The sequence below is a fragment of the Notolabrus celidotus genome, chromosome 19 (genome assembly GCF_009762535.1).
Source record: "Notolabrus celidotus isolate fNotCel1 chromosome 19, fNotCel1.pri, whole genome shotgun sequence".
NCBI lineage: Eukaryota > Metazoa > Chordata > Actinopteri > Labriformes > Labridae > Notolabrus > Notolabrus celidotus.
The window spans coordinates 24,932,988-24,945,199 of record NC_048290.1 but is presented as its reverse complement, the minus strand read 5'-3'; the positions used below and the strand labels follow the sequence as shown (position 1 = coordinate 24,945,199).

Here is a 12,212-nt window from a genome sequence, read left to right as displayed (position 1 = left end):
GTGATTTTAATTTCCTGTGTTGAGTTTAACATCTTATTTTGCCTCCATTGTTTCCTCATAAGATATCATGAGAGCGTTTCCTCAGTTTGTTCAGCAACTTCTTTTTTATTTTTCATTTATTCATTTTATTTTTTTATTGTTTTTATTACTTTTGTTGCATATATTATGTTCTTATCCTTAGGATTGTGGGGTGGGTTTGGGGCTGGGATCTTTTTCTTAATTTTTCTATTTTAGGTTGTTTTTATGTAAAGCACTTTGTGTTACAATGTCATTGTATGAAAAGCACTTAAATAAATAAAGTTTGATTGATTGATTGATTGATTGATTGATTGATTGATTGATTGATTGATTGATTGATTGATTGATTGATTGAATGATTGATTGATTGATTGATTGATTGATTGATTGATTGATTGATTGATTGACTGATGTTCAAGCTTGTTGCACTTTGAAGAGAAATGGCTCCCTCTGTTGGTGTTTATGTGCCACATACCAATACATTTGATTGCGTGAACTTGCATTTCAGAGTCAGGTACCTGTTTGTTTTTAAGGTTAAATTTATGAATAGCAAATTTAGAGAATATTTCTAAATATAAAGTCTTGTAATAATGTAGACCTCCAAGTTTTGGTGGCAACTTTTAGGGGGTGACATTCCACAAAGCTAAGTATTATATTTGAAAAATTAATTTGCAAGAAATATACAGCCGTTAATGGGCTCTGAAGTATAACTTTAAGTTTAAGCAAATAATACTGTCAACTACCATTAGCACCTGCATCTAAAGTGGTCATGGATGATGGATGAAGCAAAGGCCTTTCATTCTGTAACTTTGTGGAAGAAATATAATGTCATGCTGCTTTTCATTTGTTTTGCTGAATAAATGACACCTGAAACACCCTCTTCGGTTGACAACAAAATTCAATGGGAAGTCATGATCTTCATCAAAGAACAGTATAGATACAAGCCTAATGTCATATTGTGCAGTATATCTGTTAATAACTGCCAAAGGAGAAAGTCCAAGAGGAGAAAACTTGTTTGTAAAATGTACGAGTTTTTCCACCAAGATTAAGTCAGGTTTATAGAAATAAAGATCCTCTAAAATTCCAGATTTCCAGGAGTTTTCAAAAAAAGTATGGGAAATTAGCCATCTGCACATTTTTGCACAACAGCACTGATAAAATCTGAGATTGTGTGAAAGATAAAACCATATCTTAACAGGAGTGACAGGTGCAAGTGAGCTCCTGGAAAGCCCATAGAGGTGCAGTCAGTCTGTAGAGGCAGTAACACCAGTGCAGAACATAGCTGACTAAATGACTACAAAAACATTCTACTCTTGTATGGAAACTACACAAAATTGGGAACTTGGAAATTGTAATGACATCTCTCTGATATATTTCCATCATAATCCCATCTGCATTTTCATTCAAACTGATTTGCATGTAAGCATGTGTAAGGACAGTTTTGCTGTTGGAAATTTCTTGGAAACATATTCATTACATAACAACACTGACCTCCAGTTCATTTGCTGTAGTAACCAAGAAGAATAAGAAGGGATTGATCTTTTGTGTTATATAGACTTAGTAGCCCACATTTACTTAAGTTCTTTGTCTGATATATGGCCTCTTTTTTTTTTTTTTTTTTTTATTTATTTATTTATTTTTACATTTTAACATGTTTTATATCCTTAATGGTACCGACTGTGTATAATGAACAATATTCAAAGAACTTTTTTAAAATCACTAAACATTATAATTTTCCCCAGTGAAAAAAATGTATGTAATGTATCAGAGCAATTTCAGAATCAGAAATCAGAATCAGAAATACTTCATTTATCTTGGGGGGAAATTCAGTTATTACAGTATGCTCTTACACACAGTATGTAAGAAAGTCAAAATATTAATAGAAAAAGGAATAAAATAAGATAGAAATACGAATAAAATAAAATAGAATAATAATAAAGAGTGTACAGGAATGCACAATAGTTATAATTAGCTATGTACAAAAGTGCAGGGAATGTATATATATATATATATATATATATATATATATATATATATATATATATATATATATATTATATATATATTATTATAATGATAAGACATTGTTAATCACAAGTGTTTAACACAATTGGCAAATTCTGTCAGAAAAGTTCTAATAAACAAAGTTCATAAAAAAAGTGTAAGGAATGAAGGTGATATAAACAAGGATGTTAAAGTGGTAAGGATATAACACAGTGTTTGACATTTGACATTTTTGTACAGTAAGGTATAAAAACATCCAAATGCTTCCTCTTACTAAATCTAGCCAATTGGTTTTCTTTTAAGGTTTTTTGTATTTTATTGTTTGGCGCTGTTTTTAGTAATAAGGCTTTGCCAAAGTTATTTGCAGTTATATCAAGTAATGATAACAAAGCTGTAATCCACAGTACTGACATGATTCCCCTGCTTCAGAAATCTAGTTTTGTAATTCTGGAATTTTTTATCTATAGCCAGTGTTTGCATGTTATACTGGAAAATACTGCATATACTTCATAAAAGATCCAAAGGCTACTGTACATGACATCATACTAAGTTGTAATTGGCTGTGCCTTTATGTCATCTCTTCTTTGTTATCGCACGTGTAGCGAACTTCCAATTACCGGAAGGGCAATACACAAAATAACCCTTGCAGTTGAATTGTGACTTGTTTCCTTACAGTAAAAGCTGCTGTGTCAAACTTCCGTGTGAACGCTTGATCATTACAAAGGATCCTCCCCCTTTCTGTTCTTGAAATGCAACAAAATACAACATATCGTTAAACCGCGTTAAACTAGCGTTTCACGTTTCATAATGGTTTGGATTCGGTCCACCTGCTACGGTAAATGCAATCTCAATCTCTATTGTCACGTCTGAGAAAACACGTGGAGGGGGTGTGTTTCAGAGCAGTGGGGACATCCCTTGTCGGGAGTTGAGAAACACCCATTTTTATAAACACCACAGCACAAAGAGACTTCACACCAGTTGTGGAGGAAGCAGCAAACAGCTATTGAAAATACATCCAGTGTTTGAGGGCTATGACCTGCAGGTAAGAACTATTTACTGACTGATACACATCAGGTTGAGTTTACACAACGTTAATACTGCCTGCATGTGTCCTAGAAGCTACTGCTATTAGCGCTGGCATGACAATGTATTCGTATGCATTATTTATTTATTCTTTTAATCAGTTTTATTTTTATGAGCTTTGGCTGTGACATGCTATATTTAATTTAGCGACGTATCAACTTTTTTTGCAAATTGAGTACTTGCCTGAATACCACACAGGCTAGTATAAACATTCTCCAATTCTAGCCTATTTTGTTATAACAAAACAACAAAGTTTTCATTCACTGACTGAATCCTAATGAGAGCCAGACTGTAGACAGAGCTCAGGATAGATATCTGACCAACATTCTGTTGAGCTGCATTTGCTATTTCCATTTTTTAAATCACAGAAATGATCAGCGTGTTATTTACTGGGCTTTTCCCTCAAAAGACAACTTGTAGCACTTTGAGATTTGTATGTTCAAATGCTATCTGAATGAAAACCTGTCTTGCAGATGCAGCATGGTTGTATTTGGGTAACTGGAGGTGTAAAGGCATGTTTATTTAAGTCACCTGCTGCAAAACAATCCTCAGTCATCCTTGTGTTTGACAAAATCTTCTCCACAGAAATCTGGTTTCCTTTCCTTGACAGACTTTTTTTTCAAAGAGAAAAACTTGTGCTTCTGGGGATGTTTGAGTGAGGGTACTGACATTCAATAACAGCACCAGAGTCAGGAAACTCTTTAACTTATTCATAATAATGACCTTTTCTTGTTTAAAGAAAGTAAACAAGGAAGTGGTTTTCATTGCATTCGAGCCGAGTCATGCTTAAACCACGAGTACCTTTGTTTGTGTCACCAACATGTGATGTGCATTTTTCTGTCTCATCATTGTCGTGTTATTTTTCAGCTGAATGAATAAGTAAACTGGATCAAACTTTTTGCAGCACATCTGGTTTTCTTCAGTAAATGTGACTCATGTTTACAGTAACTTAGCCAAAAGATTTCAACATCTATTAAACTCCCTTTCGGTTCTGCCTCAGGTCTCGATGGACTTGGCCCTTGTTTTAGTGTTGCAAGTTCTATTTCAGCCAGCTCTCTCAGGTAAATAGCCAAAATCTCCCATTTAAATCATCAAATGAGTACTATTTGTTATTGTTTATTGCTTACTACATATTTTTTAGGGCTATGAAGCAAAACATATCATTTTGACATCAGTTTGTATTTTTTTTTCCAGCTGTCTTGTTCACTGTGGAGGCAGAACAAAGCTTGTATGAATCAGAGTTCGGAGGAAATGTTGAGTTGGGCTGCAGCTTTCAGCCTAAACTATCCTCTCCTCATGCTGACCTAAAGGTGACCTGGAATCGGATCCCCTCTGCATCGGCTGGGCACATTTACTGGATGGATAATGGGAAGGAGCTCACAGACTCCCAGGATCCAGACTATCGGGGCAGAGTGAAGCTTCTCAAAGAGGAGCTGAACAACGGCTTGGCAAAGTTACAGGTTAATACAAACAGGGAAATGTTTAGATTTACATATTATTTGTAAGTGATGGGTTATTTCCTGCTAATTTCTCCTTTTAGTGTTGAATGAACTTGTCCAGGCTTGCCATCTCTTTTTCATCCCACTGGGAATTTCTGATGTGAGGGTAAAATTCCCCAGTGTGGCGTAGGATGACAGTTGAACTGGAATCTTTGCTAATGCTAGAGTATCATTAACACATGTCCCTTTATTATCCATGCTCATATTATTGTAGCAGAAAGAAACAGAAAGAAAACAACAGTTTTGCTGACAGTATAGCAAAATTAGGACCAAGAGATGAGCTAAGATTCACCAGAACAGCTTAGCTGTTAAAAGTGTGAAAAACCTTAACTTGACATCAAGTATTGCTATCCTACATTTCAGCTCAGCTGGTATTATACATAAGTAGACATTTTTTAATACAGAGTGAGGAATTACACAACAAAGTGCTTAATTTTTGAATGTAATTCAGATCATGAGAAATAATAAGGTCCATACCCTGTTTTTTTTGTCATTTTACAGATCTCCAGACTCAGAATCAATGACTCTGGGAGGTACCAGTGTTTGGTGGAGACATCAGAAGGAGCTGATTATAAAGCCATAACTCTATCCGTTAAAGGTTAGTGACAGTTTGACAGTGTTACTTTATGGGGGGTGAAGACTTCTAGGGCTTCGTTCTGAGAAATATGTGCTCATGGGTCATTTCTGGGCAGTAAGCGGATGCCTCATTGTGAAAAATGAAACTAAGACCAATGTTACTCAATTTTGTAAAAGAAACAATGCTTTTAACGTTTTCTCTTTGGCTCTTCCCTTTTTGCAAGAGCTCTTTACCATATCTTTGTTCCTTTCTGCTTCCCCTCTAGCACCTTATAGAGATGTTACCAAACACATTGGTAAATCTAAAGAGGATGAGGTGCTGCTAAGTTGTCAGTCCAAGGGATATCCTGAGTCCTCTGTTGTGTGGCAGGATGGGAACATGCAGAGACTCAATGCCAACACAAGTGCTGTATCAACAACGGAGCAGCTCTTTATTGTCACGAGTCAGATCCGTGTCAAATCACCAGACAAAAACAATTACACTTGTAGCTTTACCAGGGACGGCTACTCTGCAACATTTAAGATTCCAGGTAAATATTTATTTTCTGTTAAAGCTTTTAAAGACAGAATTGAACTGGACAGAGTTTTAGATGCTGACCCATTTTTCAAGTTATTCCCCAACACATTTCTTCTAAGCTCTCTTACATATAAAAAAACCCATAAAATGCTATGGAAATATGGTAAGTATGAGTGCATCTCTCAGCATCTGCGTCACTGTCTTTCTCTTCATGGCACCCACGTTAACAGCTTCCAACCGTCATAACATCGTCTGTAGTTCATCTCGAATTACACAAAAACAGTGAAACCTTTAAGAAAGGTGAAGCATTCATTATTCCGATCTTAAAAAAAAACAGGAAAACTAGTGTCATCACTTGTGTAGTAATCACCACCTACTGCTGTTTCCTGTTATGATCATATTTTTCTATTTCATGGAGACTTCCACACTCAACCCACGTCAGTGTGGTATCAATCAGAGAAACACGGTTACTGTGTTGCTCAGTGGAGCTGTAGGTGGTGTGTAGGGTTGATCTTTGATGGTTCAACAACAGATCTGTGCTTTTGCAACCCATCTTGTCATGTGTGAAAACGTGGCTTCCTGGGTGTGGGTGCGTTTTTGCAGGTTGTCGTGTTTCTGTTTACCAGTCAGCAAAAGATACATTGCTGTTTTCTCTCAGACAGCAAGGTGAGAGTGTTATTCTGCTTATTTAGAGTAACAGTTAAGCAGATGACATCTGATGTCAGCAAGTTATTTTAAAACGAAATGAGGAAACTTGACGGTAAATACAACAACAAAAAGCAGTCAAGCTTAATCAGCTTATCATCAGTGACTTATAAGCATGAGTCATTTTAACAGCTGTGCAGTTAAAGTTTGTTGACCACTAAGAGGAAGTTTCTCACACTCTTGGTAGATTTGGTTATTTCCACAGTGGTCAGTGATTAAAGCCATTCTGGTTATAAATTGTATATTGCCAAATCGTGTTCTGGCCCTGTAATTCCCGAACTACATGTATGATTCTATAGGGTTAAACACTTCTCTTTCTGTTTTTTCACAGATGACTTTTCTGCTTCTCATGAAAGAAGTGATGCTGTCATCATTACATTGTGCCTGGCTGTGATGGTGTTTATCATTATCATTGCAGTTCTCATGTATCGACGAAAAGGTAACTAATCTAAATCCCTCAGGTCTTCTTTTACCAATTTCACTCAATTCTCATCCAGTTCAGCCTCCAACAAGCACAGCAGTACACAGAATGTGATTATAGGCTGGAGACAATATACCTTAGTCATGGTATACTAAGGTCCAATACAAACTACATCAAATGAAAACTTGTGTTTACAATCCAACCCAGAGCAAAACAGTACATAACAATACCAACTTATGGGAAGTGAAAAATGTTAAGGTTATGGTAGGAGGGTATTTTTTAGAGAATTTAAAGCTGCATGGTTCAACAAAAGGCAATGCAAGGCTGTTCAACAGGCTTTGAGGTAAATGTAGTGTTTCAGAGGTTCAGGATTAGCAGTGACATGTATATAAACCCCACCATATTAAAAAGGTGGTGGTTTCACATACAACATATACAACAGGGAGTCTTCGCCAAATCATTATAAAGTAACACTCTGTCAGGGCTGAACTGGCCTATGTGGCTTTTGTAGACCTGTAATAGGTCCATTAAGTTCTTTCATTTAGAAAGAGTCTTATACGTGTTGAAGCTAGCAGGCTTGTCACTCAAGATAATGATGTTTTGGTTTAGGTATCAGTGACAATGGTACTTTCCAAACTCTGTCAGAGTAAAGTCAGGCTTCTCACTTTGACTCTGCCTGTCTTCCTTCATAAAAATGGGGGATTAGCCAAAGCAGGCTTGTCACCCTGGCTCTGCCTCACCTGTCCTGTTTCTGTAGCACCTCTCTACAGACTCCTCTCACTGTTTACCCCTTTTGCATTTGGGTATTAGGGGGTAAGAGCTACCATGAAAGGTGGTGGATTCAGGATGCTGGAGTCATGTTGAGCCTCCCCAAGGTGTTGTGGGCCTAACCTGACATATCGGTGAAGAGAGGTGCCCACTTGATAACACAAGGGATGTGCTGGCTCTCAATGCCCATTTATCCTCATCTATCTTCATCATGTCTGGGTTGTGGAGGGCGTTGGGGGCCATGTGATATGTTATATCATTTATCAGTAGAGCAAAGATACTGAGATAAGCGTGTAATGGGGTTTTCCTGTTATCTTTTCCATTAGAGCACAAGTACCTTGGGTTTATTTCAAATCCTTAGTTTCTCTAAAATTCCCCACTGCAGCTTTAAATCAATAAAGTGGCAAATGACAGATATAAAAGTGACAATTTGATTGCCTTCAATACAAATATGAAGCCTTAAATGCTCTGGACAGTGATGGAGTATTAAATGTTCTTTTTATAATTGTAATTTTCAAAATTCCAATATTTTAAAACCAAATCTCCTCCTCTGGGGCATTCAGTCTTCAGCCTGTAAGTCAGGTTGTAGGGACAGAGAGGTCACTCAGGGCCTGGATTTCCCAACAGGATGTGCACTGATATACGAGGAAATAATCCAGCTGATGCAGCTTGTACTCAATAGTGTTAATACTGGTGTCATTTTAACTTTAATAGTCCACAGGGGAAGAATTATATACATGTTGGGATGTTTAAGAGCAGGAAATAACATTTTAAAAGACCTAACAAAACTTACTCAACCAATTAAAACTCCTTTGTCTCATGTCAGACTCACAGAGGTAGGCAGAATTGATTAGTTAGCCCCAAGCCAGACAACCAGGCAATAGTCACATTGTCAAACTGTCAGTTGAATTTCTGCCCTGTTTGTAAAAAACTGTGTAATTTCAACTTGATGTGTAAAACAGATATCACACGGTTCATGAAACAAGTCATGTTGAGTCAAGTCAGTTAACCTCTAAAAAGAGGAAGTTTGTTGAAAGGGTGCAGACTCAAGGTGTCTGATTTGCCCCCTTCCTGTTAGGCATTACGCTCAAGGGATTTTTTTCTTGTCAGCATGTGACTCTCAAGTTATCATGTGAGCATGAATTAGCTTTTTGGACATCCTGATTTGTGTCACAGCCAACAGGTTTGGAAACACCGACCGGGCTCTTGGCCTTATAGCTATTTGTAAATGCGTGGGCAGTTTTTCAGTATAACAAACACCTCTATCATATCAGAAGTAGGCCAACAATATTCTTCTCAATGTATGAATGTGTGACAGTGATGTAACATCTGACTGAAGTTATGTCAGAAAATCATGAGATGTTGCTCTTAACAAGTAGAAGTTTGCAATTTTTAAAAGTTCTTTGTAAACATAATGTCTTAACTCGACGTACAGGGGTCAACACGTTTTGGTTAGGAAATAAATCAGAGAATCTTGATTATTGTCAGTCATTTTTACCTGTACTGCCTTTATCAACAAAGTTTTGGTCCTTAGATCTTTATTGTGTAAAATCTTTATGAACTTGATAAAGATCTGATGATTCAAAATGAGAAACAGTGCATGTTATTAAAAAAAGAATAGATAAGAAGGTAAGCTCAAAACGTATTCAAAGCAAAAAAAAATAAACAAATCAAACCTACCAGGATCTATCATCATGAGAGCTTGACTGGATCTTTTAAAACCAGCCAAACTTCCACCCTCCATCTACCCATATCAAAATACACAAACACATGCTTCACTAACAACTTAATCAACAGCCATGTTTTTTCTTCACAGGGTGCAGAAATGCCGTCACCAGGAACCTTTGTGTCAATGGAGGTGGAAGAAATGTCTTGCCTGCTTTTTGTAAGTCCATATAACCATTTGTAACAACTCATACAGTTTGACTACACTAACAACCACATCAACAGCCATGGCTGCAGACATAACAACAGCAATATAAATCTCACTGCACGAGTAGAGCTTTTTTGAAGGCTCTTTTGATACTTTTGTAGCCAAACTCAGGACAGCATTGATCTAAGATATGCAGATCTCACTTTGTGAATATATCATACTCATTTGCGTGCCCTGTTTCACTATGTGTTACAGGGATTATAAGATATGCTTCCACTTACTCATGGAGTGCACAATTAACCATTTTAGATCTTTTCTAAGTCTATCCAAACTGTAAAGAAGATGTAAAAGCCATGTATACGCCACAAGAGGCTGTGCAGAATCCAACTTGTGTGCTTCAACCAAGACAACCAAATAGCATCTGATGCATGACTCTCAGTACAGGAGGACCTGTTGTTTAAGTTTTCATGTGAAATGCTTAATGAAGGGCACTCAGATGAAATATATCTTTGGAAGAATTTAGTAATAGTCTGCAAAAGCAAAAGCCGATGTTTTAGCACTGATTCCTCTGAATAGAGATGTGCAAAGAAACTTTTCCTGAGAAGTTGATCATTGTAAAATAGGTCAGAATTATATTTCAAATTTAAACCTTTTAAAGTCAGTACTATTAATTTACTGATGCAGGGATTTCGTTGCTTAAAAGGTGTGTTCTTTTTTCATCAGGCCTGCAAATACAGAGAGAAAATGAGGAGGAGAAAATTACTTTTAATGAAGGTACGTGACTCTGATGACTCAAAGAACTGTTGCATTCATGATTTCTTGAAGTCAGTTGATAAATAAATAAGTAGGGCAGATTTTTTTGCCAATGATAGAGTCAGATCCATGTGTGTTCAGTTTACTGCGAAACTACATGTATATAAAAGTAATGACGAATCAGATTTTGTCCTGTACATGTCAAAGTCATGTTTTTAGGCCAATTTTTTGCATATTTTGACAGTCAAGTATATGACGCTGTGAAACTTTGCTATGAAAAATGTATTTAAAAAAAAAGGCTGTTTCTCCTATATCACTCTTCCTGACACCTGCAGCCTGGCAGAGGGTTCAGGTGTTAGAAATAACAATATAGAAATACTGATGGCCTTGTTTGCTTTGAAGGTCATAAAGAGACATTAGTATTAAGTTCAGTTTGTTTAACAACCAGCTGAAATCTCTTCACAGGAGCTTTAAGTAATTTATAATTTATTAGAAAGTTACCTATGCTCTTTTGCAGTGATCAATAGACCAACTGTTTCAATATGATTACACAAATTAATTTACAGAGGCGCCAAAGAAAACCCTGTTAGTTTTAGAATGTTCTCTGTAGTTTGTTGATATGAATGCTGCTTTCAGATGTTCAACACCAACATTAAGAAACCCAAATTCAAGGAAAACTTCTGCCAGAAATGTGTAGTTCATCTTATCAAGACTACTGAACTACATCATATAAAAAATCACTTCATAAATGCCGACCTGAAAAAGAAAACGTTGAATGGATTGTTTATCTAGATGTAAACACAATCATTTCTGGTTTTTCCCTCTAGGCTGCATGGAAGAAAACCTTGGAGCATTTTTGAAAGCTCATTACCTTAATCTCCCCTTCACTCAAATGCCGAGACAGTACTGGGAAGCTTTCGGTGTGGAGGTGCTGCCTCACAGGCTGCAAAACAAGTGAGTCACTAATTTCCACATAATGAGAATGCCAGATTAATCTATGTCTATGCCTCTCCGGTGACTACGTTTTTTTTACGTCAAACTACTCTGAATATTTGAAGTTGACTCTCTTCTTTAATCCCTTCTTCCCCTTCTCTAGATGTTTTATTCAAAATGAGGACCCACACTCGTTTACATTCAGCACTATCTTTATGTGATGGACAGTGTAAATTTGCCTGAGTTAGAATTTCAGCCACTATAAAGAATTCAAACTTGTATGCATTGGTCCAGTGGTTTCGGGCAAAGTCTTTGTTCTTAAATCTGTGTTTCAACATTTGGGACTGTGTATTTACGCTCACATTGCTCCTTCTTTTTTTCTCCTGTCAGTGAGGGCCAGCCTGTGAATCTCCAAGCTTTACTCCCAGAAGTGGGAGAAACTCTTCTTCTCGAGGGAGCTCCAGGGAGTGGGAAGACAACATTAGCCCAAATCCTGGTCTCTTCTTGGACTGAGGGACCAGACCATGCCTTCCCTAACCTCCTTGACCTCAGCGCTGTGCAACTTTTGCTCTACATGGACTGCAGCAGAGCGAAGAGTGACTTGTTTCAGGAAATGATGACTCAGCTCCACACAGAAAAGATCTCAAAAGAGGAGGAGCTGAGGACCGTGTTGACCCGGTCCAAGGAAGCTCTGCTGTTGTTGGACGGGTATAAAGAAGGGGAACAGATTTTTGATGAGTCATTGAGGAGGTTTCTGAATGAACCAGAAGGATGTAGGGTGCTGGTTATGGCTTGCACAGGACATTGCGAAAAGTTGAAAGAAATAATTGGGACAGGACTGGTGGAGCTCCAAACAGACACTGACACACTGAGCTAACAAAGAGAACAGGGATTAGCGCTTGTTACATTATAAACAAACATTTGAATGATATAGGTTTTTTTACATTACCTCTTTTATACCCTGTGGTCAGATTTTTTAGATGCCCAAGTATGCTGCAGAACTTGTTTAAGTCGATATATGTAAATTGCACAATAAAAACTGCTTTTCTATTCTTTTGTGAA

General features: G+C 37.1%; 1 protein-coding gene across 1 annotated transcript; it reads left to right on the top strand.

The window, feature by feature from the left end:
- The first annotated feature begins 2,688 nt into the window (after positions 1–2,688).
- On the top strand, positions 2,689–12,212 carry si:ch211-241b2.5. Its single transcript, XM_034709781.1, has 10 exons — positions 2,689–3,064; positions 4,106–4,166; positions 4,300–4,565; positions 5,106–5,202; positions 5,447–5,710; positions 6,734–6,841; positions 9,408–9,476; positions 10,188–10,238; positions 11,045–11,171; positions 11,541–12,212. The coding sequence occupies exons 2-10, from the start codon at positions 4,112–4,114 to the stop codon at positions 12,025–12,027; spliced, it is 1,524 nt and encodes a 507-aa protein (XP_034565672.1). The 5' UTR covers positions 2,689–3,064; positions 4,106–4,111; the 3' UTR covers positions 12,028–12,212.

Excerpts from the sequence above, each read along its gene's own strand:
- si:ch211-241b2.5 (XM_034709781.1), top strand. The coding sequence starts at position 4,112 with ATGGACTTGGCCCTTGTTTTAGTGTTGCAAGTTCTATTTCAGCCAGCT. Across the intron at positions 5,203-5,446 it reads CATAACTCTATCCGTTAAAG|CACCTTATAGAGATGTTACC; the intron begins GTTAGTGACAGT and ends CTTCCCCTCTAG. Across the intron at positions 10,239-11,044 it reads GAAAATTACTTTTAATGAAG|GCTGCATGGAAGAAAACCTT; the intron begins GTACGTGACTCT and ends TTTTCCCTCTAG.